The 25,906-nt window shown below is 40.6% G+C and overlaps 2 protein-coding genes across 6 annotated transcripts in view; one reads left to right on the top strand and one right to left on the bottom strand.

Annotated features, from left to right (window-relative positions):
* The first annotated feature begins 1,456 nt into the window (after positions 1-1,456).
* Positions 1,457-8,979, top strand: LOC135942004 (signal peptide, CUB and EGF-like domain-containing protein 1). The gene is made up of 20 exons (XM_065487864.1): positions 1,457-1,531; positions 2,478-2,744; positions 2,938-3,294; positions 4,059-4,178; positions 4,659-4,919; positions 5,119-5,352; positions 5,414-5,530; positions 5,729-5,965; positions 6,022-6,144; positions 6,276-6,491; positions 6,546-6,668; positions 6,750-7,017; positions 7,078-7,169; positions 7,223-7,363; positions 7,418-7,585; positions 7,741-7,902; positions 7,962-8,156; positions 8,313-8,465; positions 8,524-8,603; positions 8,659-8,979. The coding sequence occupies exons 1-20, from the start codon at positions 1,462-1,464 to the stop codon at positions 8,803-8,805; spliced, it is 3,531 nt and encodes a 1,176-aa protein (XP_065343936.1). The 5' UTR covers positions 1,457-1,461; the 3' UTR covers positions 8,806-8,979.
* A 435-nt stretch (positions 8,980-9,414) lies between these two features.
* LOC135942005 (ras association domain-containing protein 10-like) overlaps positions 9,415-25,906 on the bottom strand; it is a 39,631-nt gene continuing 23,139 nt past the window's right edge. For 3 of the 5 annotated variants that reach the window (XM_065487865.1, XM_065487867.1, XM_065487869.1), the window contains exon 2: positions 9,415-11,842. In XM_065487865.1, the coding sequence (XP_065343937.1) occupies positions 10,522-11,842 (1,321 nt within the window). In that variant the 3' untranslated portion in view covers positions 9,415-10,521. Of the gene's footprint in view, positions 11,843-22,233; positions 22,367-25,906 lie in introns of all 5 variants that reach the window. The other 2 variants (XM_065487866.1, XM_065487868.1) reach the window with 2 other exon arrangements.

Here is a 25,906-nt window from a genome sequence, read left to right as displayed (position 1 = left end):
CCTTTTTAATGGTGCTGATTTATGTGCCTATGTCTGTTCTCCTGACAAGGAAATACACATATACAATATTGTTGCTAATAGGCATGGGATGAGAGATGCTATCATAAAAACATATAAAAAGCAGCAGAATGAGCAGCAGCACCTTGCTCTCAGCCTGAAATTTTCTCCTTTTGCTTCTCGCAGGTATATTTTTTTATGAAAGGCCTTTGTATTCTTCACACTCCAGTCGCGTTTGGCCAGGCAGTTCTGATATAGCGGTGAGACGGTGAGCACGCTGTGAGGTTCCTCTCCGCAGCTGCTAATCTCCTTGAGGTGTTCAAAACGGACGATTGACAAGCTACAGAGCGATGGAATTCAATTAAACAGGTAAAAATAGTCGAGGGAAATATCTATGGGATTTTTTTTCAAATTTGTTTCGTAGTTATTTTCACAGGTCCAAATAATACTAGTCGCTATCATTCCACTAACAAGTTTAAACAATTTTGTTTGATTCAAAATTTAAGCGCAAATTGGATTGCTTTTGATTTTTTATTAAGTTTTTCAAAGAAAAATTGTATGAAGAGAAATTTCAAAAAGAGGACGTCTACAGGTGGTGAAATGAAAATTTAACTAGATGAATAAAAAACTTTAAAACAAGAATATATGATGTTAAATTTATCTTATCCCATAAAAATTGAAATAAAATATAAATTGAAAAAAACCTTACCATTATATCCCAAAGATGCTGCTTTATATAAGAAACAAAATTGTATTTAAGTCGTTCGCCGATATGGTGTTCAATAAATTAATAATAATAATAATACAAAAGATCAATTTTTAACAATATTTTTTAAATCTTTCCCATTTATTTTTCTTTTGGTTGAAGGTAAAAATAGGTTATTTACACTGAAGAATAGAAAATAACGTTCCTGCATGAGAGAAACGAACGTCTGCACTCATCTATAATTTTATCAATTTAAACTGATCAGCTCTTTGGCAAGCAGCACAAAAATTTTAACAAATAATGTTTCCCTTGGCAACAGCTTGAAGTGGAGAGTATTTTATTTCCGTCCAAGCTATTGGATCTTTATTTAAAAATTGAATTACACGACTTAAATTTTGAGCAAGGAGAAATTATTTCCTAATCTATAGTTAAATTTTTCTCACTCTTATAGCGATCTGAAATACTGAAAAGCTCTAACCCATCCAACAAACAACACTAAAATAAAAATAACTTTTGCCTTTGGAAGAGCACGTATGACATTGACACTCTGATTTCAATAGAATGCTTCTCAGGTAATATGTGGTAAAATTTTGTCCCATTGTATGAAGACATTTGTCAAGTATTGTGTACATTTGGGAGATATGAAACATAAAAGAAGATTTTTTTCCTAGGTGGACGTCATGCTGCCGGTAATTGCACCCTCGCTGATTCTGCTCGCAGCTGCTGCAGGTGAACTTGCATTCAATTAGTCGAGTCTGATGCTCAGAGGTGGAATGGTCAGGTGCTACTGCTCTATCGAGAGAATGATCTGGTTATTCGTAATGCTTGGTGAGTATATTATCAAAATTCCCACAAAAACTTAAGTTAACAAAATTTTTATGTTCATTAATGGCTCGCATTGTTAAGGCATTCTCTCAGGTGTGTCAAAGCAATGGGAGATATTTGAGCAATTAGGGTATCTAATGCTGGCTACCCAATGACTCGAAATGCTCAAATAGCTCAAATTTTGCCTCCACTGCATTTTAATAATAACGAAAAAGAGGACACTTCGTAATAAAACTTATATTTTATAATCTATCGCGGTTTGTTTAAATCAGGAAAATGAACTTTTTGTTTCATTATAGGGTACCTTTTGATACCTTTTGTGTTGAAATGTTAAATAGCGGGGCGAACCGCATTAGTGCTCAGTGCCCCGTGGGAGCCAAGCCGTGGGGAATATCTAAAAAAAGAATTTTGAAAATGTAAAATGTACACAATGCTATGAAATCTGTGAAACAAAGTAGTGAAATTTTTATCATGACCTTTTATTTTTCCACACACCTTTTTCCCATTTTGTTTAGGATTTAATTAACAATGGCTTCTTCATTTTCGCCACATTTATTTTAAAACTCATTTTCTAAATGGAATAATTAACTGTTTCAAAATAAAGGTTCCTCTTAAATTACAGATGATTGTTTCTTCGCAGCAACAGCTAAGGATTCTCTTTCTTTTTAATTTGTTTCCTCAGCGTAAAGCACTGCCGCAGGGCTCACTGGCGCCAGCGTGGCTCTTTAATTTGAATACATTTTTTTACATCCTTAACATAATTTGGCGAGGTTGCTATTTTATATCTTTATGTTTATGCTGGAGGTGCCTTTGTTAGAAATAAGTTATTGCAAATTGATCGCTTCCCTTCCCATTATACCTAGTTTGGTTCGTGGGTACTTAAAACTGGATTCAATAATTTAATAAGAACTTCTCCTTTCTTCCAGCAAATAAATTTCTTTTTTTGCAGGTATTTTGATAGAGGGGGCACAATTACACGTGGAAAATGTTCATGTGAATTTGCGCAAAGGGATCGTCATCGGCTATAGCGACAACGTGCAATTCATGGACTCGCCCGTCTCAAATGAAACATCAAGCTCATGTAGCAAGAGTTCCGTGATGCGGATCAGCTTTGATCGAGACTTCAAAGCTGTAAAGCTATCCTTCAAGTATAAGCGCCCACAATCATGGATTCTTCACATTTCTGATCAATACAATGTCGAGGGCTATGGGCAAGGTAAGAAAATTAAAATTTCCACATGCCTTCAAAACTGTCAAATCAAATCTCTCTTTCAATGTTTTTGCTTGAATTCTAACATTTGTCTCAAGGATATTGTATTATTTAAATTATTACACTACTTTATATCAAATAATACCTATTTTTTAAAGATAGATTTCATTGTTAAAAATTTTTTCTGAAATCATTGAAGGTGAGCCTAGAGCAGATTTAGAGTTGCAAGTGGTCAACAGCCAGATGCGCGTGTACGGCCACTCAAAAGATCCCATGCTGGGTTCACATAAAAAATACTTTATCGCCGAGGACACCCCTCGCGTGCTGCAGAAGGTTCTCGACGGCACCATCAAACCAGAACTCAACTCAGAGATGATCATTAGTTCTGGCCACTCACCCAGCATTAGCTGGCACAATGGACAACTTTTAGAAATGCTCCCGGCGCCATCAAAGCCATTCAGCGCCATTTATGTAGCGCTCAATAGTGCCCTCAACGGACCCTGGTTGCCAGGGTCGGGGCTGTGCTCTGTTGACGTGACCATGATGGAGAATGAAGGTTAGTTTTGTGCATCAACAGGAGGGATTTTTAATCGTATTATCATTGGAATTTTCGCAGAATGATTTTCTTCTTTTTTTTATCAAATTTTATTAAACGCACAAAGCATACAACATGAAAATTATTACAGTTTCAAGTTTTTCTCTTAGAGACATTTTTCTGCATGACACTATCATTCGTTTGGTTCATGATGAAACATTTGATTTAAAAATAAAATATAGTGTTTGCCATGAAAAGCATATCGATCTTGAAAATTTGACTCTCGCCAATTCATGTTTCAGTCTTGAGTTTTTATTAGTATCAGTCTCAGGGAGATTGAATTAAATTTTTGCATTGGCTATACAAATCTAGATTTGAGTGTTTGGCAACTAGTTCATACACATTGTGGGGTCTTTTATGCTTTCAAATACTTTCTTTAACTAACTTTAAGAAAGGCTTAATTAAATCTAAACCATGTTGCCTTGCCTCAGGTGAAGCTTTAAAAAAATCAAAATTAAGTAAATTAAATTTTCTTCATTTTTCAATAGAATATATATTATTTTTCATGAGCCAGCTTTGCTATTTCACGTTATTCTATATATCATTATTTTATTTTAATAATGATGGAGGTGCGTAAAAAATGAAATGAAAAATTGTGGATGGATTAGAATTTCACATTTCAATCAAGAGTGTAAACTTTGGTCGTACACCACTGTCTCAATCTTTAGATATTAATTGCTTAACTTTTGAAATGAATGAAATATTAATCAATTGCTTTTCAACAGGTCAATGTTTGAAGACTGGTGGGCAAAAGTGCGACAAGAACGCGTTTTGTCGACCAGGGCTGAAAGATAACCGCTGCACTTGCAAACAGGGCTGGGAGGGCAATGGAAAAACGTGCACAGGTGAGTCTGAATGAGAGGCCAGATAAAAGCGACTGAGCAGCGAGACATTTGAATGGCCAGCGTTTTTTTTTTTGCACCACCAATAATTATCGTAGGCGCTCCTTCGTGCGGCTAATGAGGCTGCCCTTCCAAGCAGAACTAATCCTTTGATGTGCTACACTCGCAATTACAAATAATCGCCATGTGACCTGAAAAGGTTTTCGATTGAAATATTGAAATGTTTATACAAAAGACGTCTTTTTTTCGGTTCGCTTCGTTTTGATGCTTGGGATTACTCTGCACGGGATCCTTATAAATTCACCCCTGCTGTGTTTTACTTTGACATTTCGTTTGCGACGAGACACGTATTAATGAGGAGAAGACGCAACAGGCTTTGAGAAATATTACTTTTTCCCTTTGATACAAAGTTACCAGCCCGCTCAGCTTTTCATAATATGCTCGTTCGCAACAAACGCAACTTAATATTTCTATTTTTTCCAGACGTGGACGAGTGTCGCATCAGGAACGGAGGATGCGTACACTATTGCGTAAACACGCCCGGCTCGTATCAATGCATATGCCGCAAAGGGTTCGTCACAGACCCTGAAAATGATCATAACTGCATTGACAATGATGAGTGCGCTGCTGAAGGTGCGCTTCATTGCAAAGGCCGGCTCTGCATCAACACCATCGGATCTTTCTACTGCCAATGCAAATCGTTTCCGCTGAAAATCTACGACAGAGGCGAACATAACTGCAAACGTAATTAACTTGCCGTTAACACACACTGATTATTTTTTAAAATTAACATATTAATGGGGGAAGTAAATTCATTTTTTTTACCAAAAGTATTAAAAAAACATTATTCAACTTAACTTGCAAACATGAAAATGAGGCTCAATTTATCACCTACAAAAATCCATCCAATCATTTTTATTCAAATATTTTCCTCCGTCCTCAGCTACGACGAACGGTTGTCTGAGTTTGGCCTGCACTCACGGTTGCGAAGTCAGCAACAAGCCTTCGTGCTGGTGCCGCGAAAATTTCTTCCTCAACTATGACCTCCACTCTTGCAGCCCAACGTGCTCCGCAGGAAACGGTGGCTGTCAACACAGGTGCACGGACATGCCAAACGGAGCCATCTGCACCTGTGCGTTAAACTACAAGTTGGCATTCGACACGAAGTCATGCCATGGTACTTCACGCCTGACAGTTAACTCATGTTAGATTTGCTTTAAATCTGATTGTTTTTCTAGCCACTTGCGCGGTGAATAACGGAGGTTGTGAACACGTTTGTTTTTTCACTGGCAGTAAAATCAAGTGCGACTGTCTTGAAGGCTACAATTTAAACGACGATGGAAAAACTTGCTCAGGTAAAACTCTATATATTGATTCTTCATATGAAATACTTAAAAATGAACTTTGTAAACATAGACGTGATGCAACTGCAAAATCTTTATTCTTCATAAAATATAAATCTTGATCATTCATTTAATTTTGGTTAAATTTAAGTTCAAGAATTTTTGAAACAAGTAATTTCAAATATTTATAATTCATCATTCATGTTGCAGATATAAACGAATGCCTCGAACCGCTTAGATGTGCGTATGGATGCTTAAACTCTATCGGCAGCTATGAGTGCTTGTGTCCTGATGGGTTCCGGTTGAGCCCAGATGGGCGAAGTTGTGAGGATGTGAATGAGTGCGAATTAAATAATATATGCGATCACGAATGCGTCAACACGCAAGGTTCATTCCACTGCAGATGCAAGCCTGGGTATCAATTGTACAGCAAATGGCACTGCGGAGGTCAGACTCTTTTAACTGAAAGTAATTTTTTATGAAAATTTTTATTTCTTCAAAAGATATTGATGAGTGTTCCATCGAAAACGGAGGTTGCGATCAAAATTGCGTCAACACAGAAGGAAGTTTTCATTGTACCTGTCAGCATGGATTCAAACTTCACTTTAACGAGAAAGACTGCATTGGTAAATATTTAAAGCTCAGATCAGTTAAGATTTTTCTAATTTCTCCTCACACATGGTTCTGATTTTTTTATTTCATCTGTAATCAAAAACTGTGTTAATTATAACATGATAAATAATCGTGTAACATTCAGATTCCATGGTGTGCTATTCGCTGAAGCAAGAACCCAAAACCGAGGTGACCTGTGTAGAAAAGGGAGATGCAACAATCACCTGCGACGTTCGCTGCACAGGCAATGCTAGTCTGACAACGGAAGAGCCACAAAACTACTTTTGCGGACGGCCAACAAAATACGTATGGGAACAAGGATCAAAAAATAAAAGCAACAATATGCTTTTAAGTTGCTCTGGTACAATTGCTGTTGCTTTGACGTTCCATTATAATATTATATATAAATTGGCAGATATGGTGCAACCTACAATACTCGTGAGCCAAGCCAAAGTTCTTATGACTGGCTTGAGCTGCAATGAAAGTAGACTGGAGGCAACCCTTGAAAAAGCAAATAATTTATTTGAAAAAATGATAGGTATATTTTTTACTTCAAAATATGATATTAATTACTTAATCTCCATTACGGCACAAATTACGAATCATTTTCTTTCTGTAGGTAAAGTCAAGTGCTCAAAACCGGGTTGCAACGTGACTGTTACCAATGCTGACTGTGAATACTCGCAAAAATCAATTTCCAAGGCTAATGCAAAGAAGGGCAACACGTACAAACTGACCCTAAGCATCTTTCTTTATACAGATGATATTGAAAATGAGCTCAAGAGACTGAAGAAACCAAAGAGTGGCAGAAAAAATACCCAAAAAGTAGTAAAGAAGGTGTTAAGTTCGTTTAGAAAATTGATCAACAGTGGGAATTTTAATACAAGGTAAACAAAGAAAAAAATCCCTTGTAACTCTCAATTGGATACTAACTAAGACATTTTCAGTGAACTGAAATTGGTCCCAAAAACCTTCAGACATCTAGGGAACGATAAAAGGATCTGCCTTGAGAACCTGGTTAAAGTGGGGGACGTGTGTGGTAATTCATTCTTGCGCAATTTGTCTTCCATTAATTCAAGGAGAATATTTCAGTTGGTTGCGGCATTGGTTCTTTTTATTCCAAAGACCAGAAGCAGTGTGTGCATTGTCCCTTTGGCACGTATCAAGAAGAAGAAGGGCAGGACAAGTGCATTCCTTGTAACCCCAATGGCGATCTTCATCAAGCCTGTCGTGGTATTGAAGCTCACTTTTAAAAGATAACAATGAAACTGTAAGTTTTCTCACCAGATGTTTGCCAGCCGGGTACCGTCTCCTCTGATGGACTGAGCCCGTGCACGAAATGCCCTCAGGGTTTCTATCAGAACGAATTTGGAAGAATCTCCTGCAAGAGTTGCGGGGAAAAAGGAACAAGCATTTTCCAAGGCTCGACGAGATTCGAGGACTGCACCATTATAGGTACTTTGTCTTAACAGGTTTAATGGATGTATGCAACCGGTGTTTCACGTAAGCTTAGCAGGTTGCATATCACTCAATGAATTAGAGGATTAATAGCATCATTTTACTTATTGAAAATTTGAAGAAGGCATTTAAATTATTATATGATACCATAGAAACCTGTAAGAGAGGATATTACTACAACATTTATTCCGGAGAGTGTGAACAGTGTCCTGAGGGCTACTACCAGGACAAGGAAGGTGAAACTCATTGCATGAAGTGCCCTGGCGAAACGACTACCGATTCAGTGGCCGCAACAGACATCGACCAGTGCAAAAGTACCGATTCCATATTTTCTGCCACTTACCAAGATTTGAACCTCTATTTTTGCGACTAGGCACAGAGTGCGTCAAAAAATTAACAGACATGCACGGCTACGTGCAGTCGCCCAACTATCCTGGAGAATATCCAACCAACGTTATATGCGTCTGGCATTTGAAACCTGGAGATGACATGAGGTTGTTGATATTCGTGCCTCAGCTCGATCTCGCCGACGACAAGTGCGGCGACAGGCTCCTCATTGCAAAGACAGGTGAGTCATCACTCTTGCTCAGCCAATATTTATTCCAGTGCTCTGCCAAACAAAAGCGAAACCCGAGAGGCGCCACCAATTTTCACAGCTTTATTTGCTTTCAATGTCGCGTCGAATGATCAACATGTAAAAATTATATTTTATTTATTTTCACAGAATCTCCCGATTCCATAATAACCTTTGACTCCTGCAAAAGTGTGAATCGTCCAATGGCGATAATGGCCAGAACAGGTAATGTAATCATCAAATTCGAGTCGGATGAAAAGCACACGGCAAAGGGCTTTAGAATTTCGTTTGTGGCTTATGATGGTAAGGATATTAGGAGTTCTTGTGAGCATTATTTACCTCATGTTATTTTTATTTCAAGCTCATTACGAATCACTGATCGAAAATATCGTACAGGACAGCCGATTATACGCTTTTCAAAATCACCTTAAAGTCTTGCAGGTAACCATTTCGAAATTCTACATTGCTATGTAACTTAGAGATGGTACTTTTCCAGGATCAAAATCTCTTGGAACTTCTAATGCAAGTTATTGAGAGGCCGCAAATCTACTTCATGAAATACTCTGTCAAGCAAGATAGTTTGCTTCCAGAATCTTTAATCGATTTACTGACTGAAAAAGTCAAAGCATTTTTCACTGAATAGTTGAAGTAATGTCGCGACTATAGGGATTAAGTACTTTTAATTTAATGCGGTGCTGGTAACGCAAGTACTGTAAATGCTATTTTTTAAAACATACTGTGCCGCCCCAAAGCAAGAGCAAGAATTTGTAAAATAATAAATGTTATACTGTAATACCGTTTGTTCTCTGATGGCCTATAAGCAATAAAGTGTTTAGGTTAAAATTGAACAAAATCGCATCTCCATTTGGAAAATGACTCTAAGTGGCTAAATCTGCGTCGATCTGCCGCGACTGAATGAGTCAGCGAAATATGGGAAACTGCGGTGGCGGAGATTCTCGCTCTCTCGCTCGCGCACTCAGTTCCTGTTACACACGTCTCCTGAGTAGCTACCTCGCTTTATTACTTAGCACTTCTTTGGCTGCACTTGGGCGTCTTGCTGAGTGAGAATCAAGAATTATTCAAACTTCTTGCAATAATCCTGTCCGTGTTCACAATGGGTGCTCGTCATTAGCCCCCCAGTGCAGTAGCTTCCTGTTCGCAGAATATACGCTTACAATTAGAGCTCGCTAATTGGAAGTGGAAATCAAAACTAACTCAAGGTGTTCAGGGATTGGAAAAATACACTGATCTATTTCTTGTACATTATACAATTCTTTATTCAATAATTTGTGACTAGGACAGGATGTACTTAAAACAAAATATCATTGGGAATTGTTAATTATCAAGTAAATCAATTTGGTTCGTGCAGTTAAACGATTGTAACCGCCGTTTTTTGTTAGCTCTATTCTTTGACATAGCCGTCTCATGACGAGGGAGTTTACAATAAATTTCGGCGAATAATTCAATTTGAGGTGCAATCGGCTAGCGGTTAACGGTGCCGAGATTGGTTTTGGTGTTGGTCGCCTTCAATTGCAACACACTCAACGATTTGTTTGAAAGGAGCGACTTCGGACACGAATTAATGCGTGGTTAATTGTCCCAGGGAGCGGTGAAATACCTCCTAATCAATTCTTTTTTTGTTCTTCAATTGTACCTAATCACGCTCCGATTAATTTGAAACATGCTGTGCGGTATTTCACAAAATTCGGCTCGTTTGATGTGCAATGAATAAAAGACGAAAAACACTACTGGCATCATGATAACTGACATTTTGTACTCGAGTTGTCAGATTTTCAGGCTTTCCAGAAGCAATGCTTGCTATGCACCAGCGGGATCCAACGTTGCGACAGACATATTAAAGAAGGGAGATGCTGGTGAATATTCATTATTCAAATTAGCATTGTTGTGTTGTGCGGAGAGCAACAAGAGCGAAACGTGAAAGAAAAGAAGTGTATAGGAAACGAGAAAAGCTCCGCGACTTTCTATTCATAATACTCGAGAAATATATCATTTGGTTATTAATTCATCATTGTGACGCTGAAACAATATGAGTCTGGAACAACACACAGGATGAGATGCATTAACAAAATTATCACTTCGGCGCATCATGCTCTGATTCATCTGATTTCTCTCTGACGCACAATTATTAATTTTCTCGATTACAATAACCAAATTATTCTGATAGCTTAGGTTTGAATTTGCTCTTTATCATAGTTACAAAGGAAATAAAATTATCAACAGTGGCGTATAAGTGTACAACATACGTATAAGTGTATAGTGGGAACGCACGCCAAGAGGAAACGCTTAAGCCTAATGGTAATCAGCGGCGCCACCGTCGATCTTATGCCGCGCAACGCATTCAGACCAGAGTGTCCAACACGTAGACCCCCTCCTCACTGCTGCTGTGAAGCGAACTGAGTCCCGTGTCTGAGTTGGAGTCTGTGTCACCCTCAATCTGCTTGCGGATGGCCCCCGTACTGGCCGCCGGAGTCGTCGTCACAGTGGCGGCCTGCGTGAACTGCTTGGTCAGCATGGCGTGGTGCATCTGCTGCTGTTGCTGAATCTGCTGGTGCTTCTTGTAGGTGAGCTCTTGCAGCCAGTGCCTCAGCTGCTCCTCCTCGAGCTCGCTCTCGCGCAGCTCCTCCTGCAGGTAGTCGAGGAGACGGTGGCGCTCCTGCAGCTGCTCGCACGTCTCCTGTAGCCGCAGCTCGTTCTGGTCGATTTCCATCTGCTGGGCGTTGCACACGGCGTCGGCCTCCTCGATCTGCTCCTTGACGATGGCGATCGCCTCGCTTGTGATCAGGTCGGTGGCCTCCTGCGCAGGCTCGGCCTCGGACAGCCTGCGCAGCTTGACGTGCAACTTCACCAGACACTGCTCCTCCTTCTCCAGCCGCTTATTGACGCGCACCACGCGCTCCCACAACGCGATGCACGCACGCATCTCCACTAGAGCCCGTTGCGCCTCGGTGTCCTCCGCGTCCTCTGGCTCCTCGGCCTCGCCGGCGACCTCGCCCTCCTCCTCCTCCTGCTTGGCGTTCTCGACCTCGGCCACGCCGCTGTCGTCCTCACCACCCTTGTTCGCGTCCAGGTCCTTCAGGTAGGTCTCGAGCAGGTAGTTGGAACCGAGCCGCTCCTGCCGCGAGCTGTGCACCTGGTGCTCGATGCTCAGGATCTGCTCGTCGCGGTCGTGTAGTCGCCGTAGCTGCGTCTGAATGGTCTCGCCCTGCGCCAGGATCAGTTTCATCAGGTGCTCGATGGTGTCCGAGAAGGGCTTATTCTCGTCGTCAATCAGCCGCTTTGGGTGCACGGTTTGCAGCAGGCGCGCCCGGTTGTGGCCGCGCGAGCTGCGCCGGTGATGGTGCTTCACCTCGCGTGGCGTCGTCGGGTTGACGCGCTTCAGGGTGAGACGCACCGCCTCCTGCTCGTCGCCCCACGCCGTCCACACCTTGAGGATGCGCGAGCGGCCGTCCAGGGGCCGCTCCACCTTTTTCCATCGCTCCACAATGGCGTAGTGCTTGTCCTCCTTGTCTTTGGCCTCGGTGTGGCAGCCCTCGGAGCGCAGCAGCACGCGGATCACGTCGTCGCAGGTCGTCTTGCGGCCGATGCCCGAGATCCAGCGCTGCGCCCCGTTTACCCATATCGGGATTTCGGCTGGCTGCGTCGTCGTCATCCCGCCGGTACTGTAACACAGGAAACAGACTCTTAGGAAATTGAAACGAAAGTGTCGATTCTTGCGATAGGCTCATGAGAGAGGTTCAAGTTAGTCATTTTAGAATAATCGGGAAAATACTTTGACCAAAAGGTTAAAATGACAAGCAAAAGCTGCATGAATGCGCAAACGAAAACCGCAACTGACATTGGGCATATCGTTTACATTTCGTTGAGCAAAATAAATATAAAGTTGAGCGCGTTTTTATATCGGATTTACAGAATTATGATTTTTGAAATATTTAGAGGTGGCTAAAAGTTGACAGTTAAATGCAACCTTTTTTTCACCATTCGATAGCTTAAATAAGGGGCGGAATTTTGGACTTATTCAACTTTCTACTTTTTAAATTGTTACTTCCACGAAATAAATGTTATTAGAGGCCTCCTACGTGGGTGGAAAGAATTGACTTCTGAAGCATAGTTCCTTGAACCACGCACGGCTCTCGCGTCAAGATAAACAAAAGTAAAACCACTGCGCCTCAGTGTGCGAGCGTAAAATATGATTCCGCTATTCGGAAGAGAATGATGCGTGATAAAAAGACACGCAGAGCATAATAGAGTAGAAGAAGGAACTAAAAGAGCGGCGGTTGACTATCAAAATATATAAAAATGACCGAACGTTCTCTGGCGAACAGAAAATCACGCTGGTCGATTGATTCGCCGTTTTAACAAGCCGCTTCTCTCGCAAATCAAAGACGATTATTAGTCTAATTATGTTTTGGCCGTTTGAGGAAGCACGATAGAAAATATTTGGAAGTCAATTTGCCAGCGGTTAGTGGCTGGATGGGTGATCGCCCGTCGTCGTGACTTTTATTTCTGACACAATGGCGAGTCACGATACTCACGATGACCTGTGTCACGCAGCAACTCTATACACTTATCAGCAACACCGGCAGCGCTTTGTATACGTACAATTTAGCAATCAGCGAGCGCATTGTGCTTTTTAATTCAATCAAACTTCACTAGCTACCCGAATCTGCTCTGATTTAGCTGTTTTTTGGATTCTTTCTTGCAGAAGAATTTTCCTCGATATAATTATCAATAAAGTGGACGGGCATGTTAATGGCACAAAATTAGTGCCTTCGAAAGAGCGATCTCGCTACAGATCAAACTGATTTACAGCGCTTTTTGTCGCGTACAGACTGGGCGGACAGACGGAGGCAGTGCTGCATCTTAAAACTCGAATAATTGCTTCTCCGATCTCCCGTTTTCTTTTGTAAAATCGTACCTTTAATAAGCGCTTTAAAATTTTACTACCTTTCCTTTGTGTTAACCACGTCTATTCGTCTCAAGATCACCTGCTTCGGACATATTTACGACCGGGGTAATTGTTTATGCGAATGTACAGGAAAAACTTTCTATCGGCGGCGGGTGTAAAAAGAAAACACAAAGCGAGAGTTCAGCCATCTCATTTGCCTGTGGGAAGCAGCGAGACAGTATAATGCGTGTGGAGCAACCTTGAAGGTGCATTACCTAGGCGCGCATTTTAATTGCAGCAGCCGAGTGCATCCGATGCCCTTTTTTTTCGAAAATCGCTGTTTATGATGCATATACAAACAGACATCTCTAGCTCTTGCCGGCGAGCAACATTTCCGTTTTACTAATTATTTGTTTTCGCATTTACATGATAATTATGGCGAGCTGGCCGCTGTTGTTTTTGTGCACAGCTTCTCTCTCTATTATTAAATCCGGCGGTGCTCAGCAAGATGCGCTCGGCTCGAGATAAAAATCTAAAAATTGAATAGCAACCGCTCATTTCGGACAGAAGAGACCGAAATTAATATCCGCGCTCTTTGGTGAGAAACCTCATTTTCCAGGCAGATTATTTCCATCCTCGCTCGTGGTTTTGTGCAATCACGCGTGCTTTATGTAAATAATCGATTCGGATTCCTTCTCAAGCGGAGAGCCGCACTCTCATTGGTGCAAATCAAGTATTTTAATTCTGCCACTCGCACTTCCTGTCGATGATGGTTTTTCGCGCTCGGAATCACCGCCTGGAAAAATATGATGTGCTTTGTGGCTTTGTAAATCTTTCGAGTTCATCATTTTGCGCGAGGAAGAGAGAATAAGGCGGAACAAAGTCAGTTTCTTAATTTGCACGCGTCGTAAAAATTGTTCCCACTGCAGCACCAGAAGCGGCGGTTACGACGCGCGTCGAGGTGCACAGTTCAAAGACTTCTTTACTCTCACTCTCGATTTTCCTGTGAAAAATTTCATGCAGAATGGAGCCAACACTAAAACCGAGCGGAAAATCAATTTTCAAACAATGCAACGCTGAAATGACTCGTAATTTGTCTGGTCCAGAAAAGAGCCAAATTGCCCCCTTTGTTTTTCGACCGGCAATTTGTGTTAAATTTCTCTATTATTTACTGGAAAACTGCAAAGGAAGGAATTATTCACGGATCAGTCAAAGATGAGAGAGGGATTCGGTCCCGCGAGCCTGGTAATTTCATGGTTTGGTTCCCTTGTCATATTTACGGCCGTGTGCTCGGTCAAATCAGTTTGGAGCGTGTCTTTGGTGCTGCATGCACCTGCACTTAAATAATTATCCAAACGTCTGTGTGTGTGTGTGTGTGTTTTCGGTTCTGTGAAGGTGAACCTTGAACCTAGTGAACCGATGCAGCTCGGCATCGCTTTGAACACTGAAAAAATCACAGAGAAATCCATCGCAGCGTTTAATTGGTTGATCAAAATCCGATCAAATCTCTTAATTAATGAAAATGATCAATTCATAATTGCCACGTTAATTATCTCGAACGCGTTTGTGTGCACGCTGAAAACAACACGCAAGACTGCAACGAAGATTTTCTTTCAGATTTCCCGCGCATATCTAAACTCAATCCCTTAAATAAATTAATCTTTGGCGCTAAGGTACAATAAATAGCGGTCAAGGCGACTAGAGGTTCGTTTGGGCGGTTGAGAGTGAGACCAAGTGCGTGCGCTATTCCCTTGGGAACTTTGATACATCGCGTCGGCCCCCTGAAGAGTCTCAATCCGTCGGTTAGGTGCAGCGAAGCCTAACTCGCAGCCCCTCCGCCCCCGCTGCCTGACCTTTGATCTATGGAGAGGAGAGCGGCGGGACCTTCAAAGTGCAATTGGTGCGATCGCACGCAGACACGCATCCAGGGAAATTTGTTGGAACAACCGCCGAAGAGCTTAACGATTTTTTTAATAAGGGCTTTCTAGACATTATAATTAAATTTATTTTCAATTACTTGTTATGATTTGAAATGCATCAAGAAACTAAATGAAAAATGAAACATACAAATGTACTCACTAAGAAAGTCATTAATTAACTTTAGTAAGTAAGGATCAAGTTAATTTATAAATTTTAAATCATGCTAACTCAAATCGAAACTAAGTTATTAATTTTTTTACCATGTTTTTTTAACAAAAACAAAAAATGCTATGAGCAAATCATTAAAAATCCTAGAGCCAAAGCCTGGTGCGCCCATGTTATCCGTTCGCGGTGTTATTGGGACCCGGGTTTCAGCATTCGTGCTAGTGCAGTGCGCGCCCTTCCCGGTCCTCCGGTCCTCGGACAGGGATAAAAAAGAGCAAAAAAAAAAAAAGTGCAATCATTCACTCATTTGGACTTTTGATGCGTTAATTTGGGAGACTTTTCTACAAACTTTTCAGATGTTTTGTTTCTGTAATCTTTTAAACAATCACCTTTAGTAATAAATAAGTTATAGCCATAACTAGTGCGTTTTACATTTTGAAATCAATAAACAGCGTGATAAATAAAATCTACGAGTCAAGAGCTTTATAATGTGAACTAGGACGCATTCCAGGCAGTCAGGCACCAATAATAAAATTTTGATGATCGCATCAGCTCATACAAAACACCGAATTGCAAATCAGGCTTCGAAACAGAATAAAAAAGTCGTGACCATGCGATTTTGGGCCGAGCACGCCGGCTCGCTTGTTTTCTCGGCCGTCTCTGTTTCTCGCTATGCATGTGCCACAACACTTCAACCACCAGGAATGATCCTCCTTATGACTTCATAAGCCGAGAATCCGGCCCACCGGTAGCTCAATTAGCATACAATATTTTTTCGCTCTGCGGCTGATTCGAACTCACGGCTGAGAGTGCACAGTTATTTGTCAGGGCATTCTTTATGGCTCTATATTTTATATTGACCCATGGGCTTCTTTCTCTCTCTCTTTCTTTCGCTCTCTTCCTTTCTGTATATGTAAACGCTCTCGTCGTTCCACATCTAATTCGCGGCGCGCGCGAATGCCGTTTGTGAGTAGTGGAAGATGCGAGTATGCAAATTATGTGTGCTATTGATCTCGCCAGCGAGAGGCATTGAACTTGCAACAAAACAAAAATATAAATGAGCACACCAACACGCCGGCATACTCTTAATTTATGGACTCCAGCTGAACTCGCCCGGTGCGCAAAAGTGTATCGCAACCAATTATTTAGAGCGGCAGAGAGTTGTTATTTTGCCAGATGAGGAAAGGATAAGAAAAGAGATTAAATCTAAAGTTACATTTCATTTTTTGGTGAGATCCTGACGAATTTTATGTATATTGTGCATTAAGATAGTTTGGTTTGTGTAATCAAAATGCCATTTATAGTGTCTCCAAGAATTGTGCTTTGTGCCCATGCTGATTGCTGTTCTAAGTGAATCACCCCTCAATTTTTGAAACGGAGGAAGCAGCAGAAGTAGCATGAAAATAAATTATCCCTCAAAATTGTAGTTTTATTTCTAGCAACTAGTGCTACAATAAATGTGATGGAATTTGTAGGTTATAAATAAATTAATCATATAGTTCGAATGGTTAGAGCGGTTGTTTTCATATTTTGAGAGAATTAAAAAAATGCTTTACTTGAGCAGGAACAATTAACAAAATATAAAGAATGATTTCAAGAACAATAATTTTAGTAAATTTAAAATTATTGAGAACATGTATATCTTAAAAATGGTGAAGAGGCAAATTTGCTGACTAAACCACTATTTTTTATTATTCCAGAAGACTTCTTTGCCCTGGAGCAGTGGGGAAATTCTTTCATATATCATATAAAGTGCATTAGCTGACTTTACAAATCGCATAGTCTTTTAAGATCAGATAATATCCAGCAAGAAGGTCCGGGCCCACCCTAATAGGAGCAAAATTTCCTTCTCAAGATGCTGTTGTCATTGTTCCAAAAGTTGGATGCGCCTGCTGGAGCCTGAACTCTCACGTAAATCGCAGGAAATGCCAGTCATCACAAAAACACATCTCTGTTGCTTTCCTCGTTCGACAGACTTTTCTTGTGATCGACGTGTCTCCCCATCAGATAGAGTCATAAATACGGTCAAATTGCAAAAGTGCTGACTTTTATCCTCACTCCGTCAAGCGGCGGCGACATGCAATTCAGGGGCGGAGTGCGACTAGCAATGAAACAAGGCACAATGTTGCCGACGTACATTCTGTGTTGGCGTCATGAATCAAAACAGAATAAATAACAGCGCGCGAGACTCAAGGAGGAGAGTTAATATTAATTTCTGTATAAATGCCGTACACGGCGATCGGATGAAATGCGGTTTGCACGCTGCGGCAACAAGTTGCTTCTTGCAACAGGGGGTCAGAGGTTGGCTTTGACATCAACATTAATTTGATATTATTGTGCAGAGGATGAGGCTGTTGCAATGACAAAATTAATTGTGCTGCACTTGCCCGCTCAAGGAGTGTTGTAATCAATTAACCGACGCTTGGCGGGCGCACGTCTTCTCCACTACTCGCGCCAATATTTCAATCCGCGCGGCTGCGTGACAAATGGAATAAAATCGCAGAGCCAATGAGAGATAATTAAATTTTGATTTTATTGCTGAAAGGTGTATTTTTGCGATTTTATCATTGGTTGATCTAAACTCAGCGCTTTTATGCTTGAACATAAAAGACACGGCCATAACTTCTGCGCCGGCGATTAATAAATTTAAATTAGCAATCATAGAGGTGCAGTGCGGTCGCGCTTCTTGTTGCGAATGATGTTGCCAGCGTGCGTGAAGTAGTTAACCGTTTATGATTTACTGCACTAAGATCCAATTGTGGTTGATGAGGATTTTCGTTTTTAAAACAAAAATATTGCAGATATTCAGACAAGAGTTAAGTGAAACTCAGTGAACTGGTGATAGTGGTATTTCATATTTTAGTCTTTGAACATCATCAAGTAAATTGCAGCTAAATTACAAATTTCTCATCTCTTCCTTCAATAAAATATTAATAATTTCAATGTAGATCATAATATTTTAATTGAAATGTTGGCAACGCAGGTTAAAATTAATTAAGAAATTTCAATTCGATCCTCTGAAGTAATGCCTTTGCGGGAGACACTCATTATGCAACGCATATAATGAAGCTGAGAATTCTCCAGCGACACATAAACACTTGTGCGCTACTCAAAGCGAAATTAACACCAGAATTCCATTAACGGTGGCCAATTCAATTTAATCGTGGACAATAAAGAATGCCCAATGGCTTTCGAATTTATTCGCTCTGGTCTGAGAGATAAAAATTAAAAGATGCAAGAATTGAGGTTGTGCGTCAAAATGTCATTGGAAATAAGCTAGCTGCTCCTGGAATTTAAATTGCGATGCAATATCGATTTATTTATTTATTTATTAAGTGAACCTTGTTTGTCGCATACTTTTGCAAAGAGGCAGTCGTCCTGGTCGCACAAAGCTTCGCAGCACGAATAATAATTGCCGCTTTTAATTGCGACTGACCATAAGAAAAAGCATTTACAGTAATTATTCTGTAATGACCTCTACGTGTCTGCATGCGATATTGCTTCTTCGGCTTTTTATTTGCGGGCAGCTCAGACTTCGTGTAGGTAAAATTTAAAATGAATTTTTTATGGCCAATCCGAACATATACGGAGCCACAGAGGCAACATTTATTGCAAACGTAATAATATTCACGCAGGGAAAAAGGAATTAGCGGCTTCAGTTTGGTGCCGTTTCACTAACTTTTGCCGACAATTTTCCACACAGTGTTATTCCTTTTATTGCACACTTCTAGGTGGAAATGCTTTTAATTGCACCTGCGTGGCAATTAATTGAATTTCTCTATTAATTTTTTTGCGTGTTGCATTCAAATGAGATAAGCCCCATCGCTGTGGAGAGAATCGTGCCGTGTTAATTCAAACACGCAAATACCTGTTTGAAACGGCCGAATGCAAAACTCTTTAAGCTGCGACAGTAATTAGGCTCAATTGCGCGGCGAAAGGCAGGTTTCCACAAGGGCCTTTTAAAGCAGGCGTAGTATTAATTTAAAAAATATCATGTAGCATTATTAAAAAAGTCGTTGAACCACAAGTTGTGACACAACAAACTGGCTCTCTTATAATGCAAGAGACAACGAAAGCGATATCAGCATCCGAGAACAAACACATATTTCAATCGCACATGCAGCATAATTTCGTTATTACTATTCAACAGATTTATCTCTGCATTGTGCACAAAAGGGATTTCCTCACACATTCTTTGTGTCTGCACGGCCAGCTCATTCACTTTCGCCGCGGCACGAAAAGTGGGAATTGCGTTTCGCAGGATGTGCTGCAAGACGCGAAAATTGGCCCCCCAAATCTTTTTCCCTCTATAAATTACCGCCATAAAACACACACACACACAGCACAATGAGCAGACACGTGCACGCCGCAAATCACACCCAAAATCTGCACGCCGTTTTGTTGCGAAAAGTCTACCTCTTCTCACACACTCACTTGATTTGCAGCTGCAATGAATGAATTAATCTTTGGTGCCATCAGTTAGATCTTTCTCTAGTCTAAATAGCCAACTTGGCTTTTCCCAGACACATAAATTGTTTAGTGCTCTTTGGCAACAGTGGCTACAGTTTTGTAATTGTTTTACATACTTTCTTCTGCTTATCGCGATATGAATTTCGTGGAGTTTTTGTTTAAAATTTAATTTTTATGACTTTACAGGTGAACCTGTTGATGTTTATTTTTTATACCAAGAAAAACGTTAATTAATAAATGAAACTTTTAGAAGCTGCTGAAAACATAAAGTTAAAAAGATACTTAAAATTGCATCAGTTGCTAAACTGGAATTATTAAAAGCCAATAAAAGTGCTTGCAAAGTGCAGAGTGAGGGTTTGGTAAAATCAATAAAACTGATCCGCCAATATAAACGGCACGAGGACATTGCACAATAAGGCGCCTGCTCTTTGAAAAAAAGAGTCCTAGCCACAGGGATGCGTTTGCTTAAAAGGCGGCTGCCAGGGTCTCTGCCCATTATTCGAGTGCGTCACGCTAAACGCACCAGTGCTTTACCTAAATATCAGCTCCGTTGGTGGGTTGGTGTTTTAAGGAAGAAGAGGATGAGATTCTCCGTGCCAGATATAATTAGAATGTGCCTCAAAGGGTTCAACGACTATGCACCTTCACTCAGGTCGCTCAAAGGTCGCGGGTCGTGGCGGCGAGAATAAATTTATTATTATGTATTGCGACAATGAACTGCACTCTCTTTGTGTATTGTCGTGCTATTTGAATTTTAAGCCGCCGCATTATTCAAATGAGTTTATTCTCCTTGCGTTTTTAATTTGCTTTATTCCGCACTCGCTCATTCAACTACGCTTTTTATCTGGCCAGGAAGCGTGTTGTCTTTTGCCGCGAGTACATTGTTACGCGCATCTGCCTCTTTCGGCTTGGTGAAATGTGCATACAAGGGTCAGCAGATCCTCTCTTTCTTTGTTTAATTACGCCTTATCAAACTCTGAAGCATTACCAAGCACTATTTTCGCGCACAGCTAAACTGTACTTTTTGACTCTGTCTATAGCAAATTCATTAGTTTAAGAACTTAACAATGCACAAATTATTATAAAACCTTAATTCATATTTCCAATTGTAATTATTGTTTATTGTCTGTGTGCTATTTAAATAATTTGGAATGTGCTCACCTTCATTTTTTAAGTTTATAGGCTTTAATACCACGCAGCCGAATTTTCTAAATAATAATAGTATCGACTTTAAGTCAACGATGCAGAGTCGTTTTAACGTTAAGGGAAATAAGGAGCTACATACGGCATAATTTATAATTCTTGACCACGAAGCCTTTATTTTCATTTAAAAATTAAATTTATTCCATTTCCAATTATATTTTCAATTTCAACCCATTACGGGATCGTTCCAGCTGCGGTATTCCTAGTCTGTCTTCCGACACCTCATTTCCAACTCTTCATTTGAACCGAGAGACTTACAAAAGGAGAAATGATTTGAAACGCACTACAACATTATTGCATTCAAGATACTAATTTCTCGGGCGTAGACACTTTTCATTTCCGTGTCCCACTTTCGAGGAGTTTGATCCACGCATTTTCCAACATCCCTGATGGCTTACGGTTATTACATAATCACATTAATTAAAAACCTGCCTCCCAGCGGGGAAAAGTGCGTGAATTAAAGCAGCGAGTGAACATTGTATTAGGTCAGCCGCTGCGTAGTCAGTATTATTATTCGAAATGACACAACATAAAGCATTGTGAAGACAGCTTTACGGTCTCGCTCTCGGTTATTATCTATGTGTACTTTGATAAATAATATTTAGAAAAAATATAAATAACACAATGGCCCACCGCATGATGAATCACGTGGCGGCTGGTATAAGCACAATTTAAATCAAGTCGAGCGAGGAGGAAAATTAAAAATGGACCGCTCGCGTTCGGTTTAATTCTGTGTGTAGTGCGTGTCAAACCTTTGAATAGTTTATTATGGTTGGGAGTGCCCACTTTAACAATTATTACATCTTAAATTAGCTACTGGCTACGCCACGTATTTATTAAAGAGTAATCACAAGCTGATGGCTGGTCTGACCCAAGCGAGCGAGCTTCTTCTCTTTCTCCTCGGTGGCGGCTGGCTACGGTCGGAAATTAAAATTTATGAAGCTTAATATTTATTTATATTCGCTTCTGTGCCCCTTCGCGGTCAAAATTGTGTTTAACGCCTCGTGAACTTAGAGTTAAATCATTGTTTGATGTGGGTTCTGCCTCAATTTACTGTTTCTAATCTCGGCCTTACTTTTTATCTTTTCTGCGCCCATTCGGGGAAAGACGGACACACGATCTTCTGACGTAAGCTAACGCTGTTCACAATTTGGAAACTTTCTGTTTTTAATTTGAGAAATTAATTCCAGACTGAATCCAAAGTAGTTCAATACTGCATGGTATGTGTTAACGATTCGTTTTTTAAACCTGCTTTTTTCTTCATTTCAAACTTGAAACGTCTCGAGTGATCTCGATTCTGTTAGAGTGCTTCCTCATTAATTACTATATCGCAATATTGCCGAACGATTTATTACGAGGTGCAATTGAGAGTTTCATATCGTTACTTTTTATCACTCATTCACTCACACGTTAAGCAGTGCACTTGCACAGACGTGTATCGACAATTTATAGGATTCTCAGCCTTATTAAGAGGCGAGCGAAGAAGCTCGGGAGTGGAAGAAACCAGGCCACTCGGCTCACTTGGACTTGATGATCTCACCTGAAACAAACACAAACATTTACTGTAATTAAACCGCTGCTGCTTTTAATTAATGGAAAAATAGCATTCGATTGAGTAGAAGAAGAAGAAAAACGTGCTGGCTCGTGTAATTGGCAGAACACATGCTATCTAATTATGTATCTGCGTATTGTCAGTTCGAAATCAGGCAAAAATTACACGTTTTTCCTCTCGAGTTTCGTCATTTGTAATTTAATCACGACGCGCGGCAAGTGTTAAGAAGCTAAGTAAGCAGAGAGTGTGTTAATTGCATTTTGATGTGGCTCACATGCGCGCTGCTCGTTTTTTGCCCATCTCATTTTTTAATAGGCCAGGTCGCACGTGAGCACACACACTGCTGCAAAGACAAATACTATGTGGAGCACCACCACTTGGCTCAATGTTTCGAAACCGAGAGTGCCGGCGCTGCTGATGCTGTTTTTTTTTCGGCTTCCCAGAATCTGCGTTCATTCAAGAATGCGGTGTTTTCGCGATACGGAACACAGCGCGAAGAGAGGAAGCCAGCGTTTTCTTCCATTTTTTGTCGGCGTGCTTGAAAAGTTAAATTATTTTCGTTCGAGCTCACTGATCTCTATTGTCTGCGCTGCGTTTGATTTTTTCATCCGGCCAGCGAGGAGACAATAGAATATTTCACCTTGGTTTGCTTTTTCTTTCCTCTTTGGCATCACCTGCGCATCAAGACTTTTGTGTGCCGAGATAAAATAATGCGATTGTTAAAGCATCGTTTGTTTCAGATCCTATTGGTTTGGGCGTTTTGCTTGTCTCTCTTGTTCATTGTAAACAGAATAGCCGACTGCAGACAAATGCTGCACTACAAATCCTTCTCCAGCGTTTTATTGCACTAAGGGTTTTACTTGTTATGAATGAGTAAGTTTGAATATTTGGGCTGGGAAGCCTCTCTCTCTCTCTCTCTCTCTCTCTCTCTCTCTCTCTCTCTCTCTCTCTCTCCGTGCGGCCTATTGCTTTGAGGCGATAATTCTGCTAAATTATTATGGATACGAAATTTGGAATAACGGGAGTTTAAGCTATTTTTAGTACGCATCTGTGTAACTTCGTCTTATGTTATAAATTGTGCGTAACTAACCACAATCCAGAGGTTCATAATCTGAGAAAAATTTATGATTACAGTCAAACAGCATTGCTCAAGCAACAGAGAGCGTGTTTTACTTGCGCATAAAGCGTCACAATTGCTAAATTGTATACACTCTATACGATCGAGACCTTCACGCGCTTAGCCCTTAAAGAGTATTAAGAAAGGATCCCGTCAGATTTGTGACTTCATCAATTTGATTTCTTTGTTTCTAATCATTCACTGAATTGTCAGAAAGACAGTAAAAAATTCGTTTTAAGTTTAATCAAAGCAGATCACAATGCAATCCTAGAGGAGCAATTGAGAAATGCAGAAATTCGCTTCGTAGTACAGTTCAGGTGTTCTCCAGTCGAGCTGAATAACAGGAGTTTCAGATCGAACAACGCTGATTATTTATGGTTTCGGAGCAACAAGTGGAGCCAAAAGCAGCATTCCATAAATAACGAAAATGACAACTCGGCTTTGGTCATTTACAGCTAGCCACGTCGGAGCTGCTATATTTTTCTCAATTTCCGCTCGAGAAGTCCGCGCCTCTATATATATTGATAACCCGTCGAGTTGCTGAGAAATGACTTTATATATATTCTCGCTCGCGCGAGCGCGTGTGTGTTTGTTTAATTTTTCAAAGAGCAGGTGCAAAACAAGTCTGTCGTCCTTTTCACTCTGCTGATACCGCGCCTCAGATACATTCTAGATTAGCCGCACTTATTTTTTTCCTTACCAACCTTTCAATAGCGAAAAGCAACGCTTCAGGCTGGACGTTTAATGTTACCTCTTCTTCAACATTTATAAGTTGGTTTTACACACAACTCACCTAGTCGCTGAACATGAGAGGCGAGTGTGCGCCTTGGAACAAGAAGAGGCTGAGCCTGATTAATCATTTTATTGCACGCGTGAGCAGCAACACATACGCTCAAACTTGTCCTTTATCGGTTCAATATCGCGTTTTTACCGCGTTGCGTGCGCAGCTCGGGTAATATCTTTTTTATTAATGAATTTCATTTAATTGGCTGCCATTTGCATAGCCCCAGATCAGTAATAATCGTAACAATTAAACCAGAGCAGGATAGATTGCTTCGAGTGGCACGTATTCGCAATTTCTTGTCGTAGTTAAATACATATATTATAATTGCGTCACCTTTCAGAGATGCACGTGTTCCTCATCTCAGGTTGCTGTTTAGTGGAGATAACTATTTTCCCTTCATTTCTTGATTAGGGAATTTTAGTCTACTTTTGCAAAAGATGAATGCCAATTTAAATGTGCATTCACCTCTGTAGCGGACAGTATTTTCACTCCAGCAATAAATTTTAACCATTTAATTGACATATATTTTTCCTCCTTTAGCAAAATTGATCAAAACCAATTTTTTCAAAATCTAAAAATGACTTTTCCTGCCGGAAAAGCTGATCGAAAGCCAATTATTCTAAAGAAAGTCTAAAATCAAGTTAGTAAATTTTAACGAAACCATTTATGAAAGTACAGAAAGTGGGAAGATCATCTGTTTAGAGTCAGAATCGCGCGGTTGCGTCGTAAAATCAGGAGATTCTGCGGCTGACCCAAATCTGACGGCGCATGAAAATAAGTGTGCAACGAGCGGGCAGATATAGTATTCTCTCTTTGGGCAGGTTAATAAATTTGTTGGGGGGGGGGGGGATCGCCCAGAAGCCACGGCTGCATTAGCACTTTTAATTTGTTTAATTTGAAGAGCACCATACATCCGAGCAGGAATAGATTAAAAAAGCGGCTGGCCCGCTCGTCCCGGCATCGTAAAAGGCGGGCTGCTTGTTAAAATTACTAGAGGGGCCTTTTTTGTGGCCTCGGCAAAAGTAGCCGCTGCTTTCTCAAAACAACTGCTGCTTTTAGAGGCAAAAACGGCGCGCCGCGCGGTACGGCTCAAAGGATTAATATTTGAGTCATGAACGCCGGCCAACTTGATGATTATTACACGATGGACCGCCAGGGTTGATGAGAAAACAAGACCTTTTCCTGCTGCACCGTTTATGCTGGAAATTACTCACTCACTCACCAGGCCCTTTTCTTCCTCTCGCGGAGAAATTAGACCCATTATTTTGGCGGCGAACACCATTATTATAGAATTGCTAGCCGAGTGAGACATACAAATTTATTTCTGTTTTGATAAATAGTCAACCGCAGAACATTTATCTTGTGGAAAATGCACCTTGTTAATCAAATTACAGCCGACTTCTTGGAATCGCTTTGCGAGAGGTAATGCGAGGTGTTGATCATGCGTCACCTCTTCGGTTTTGCCTAATTATTTCGGCAAGGTCGTTTAATTTTTGGCTTAACTGCAGCAGCTGGAGCCAAAGCGCTCTGCCAAGGTGATTATGACTCCATTAGTGTGCAGTAGCATCGCAGAGAAAGCTGTGGTCTTTCTCGCAAGAGCCGATTTTCTCGTGAAAATGACCTTGCA

This window comes from Cloeon dipterum, chromosome 4, assembly GCF_949628265.1.
Source record: "Cloeon dipterum chromosome 4, ieCloDipt1.1, whole genome shotgun sequence".
Classification (NCBI taxonomy): Eukaryota; Metazoa; Arthropoda; class Insecta; order Ephemeroptera; family Baetidae; genus Cloeon; species Cloeon dipterum.
The sequence above is the reverse complement of the archived record's forward strand: the minus strand, read 5'-3'. Positions and strand labels throughout refer to the sequence as shown.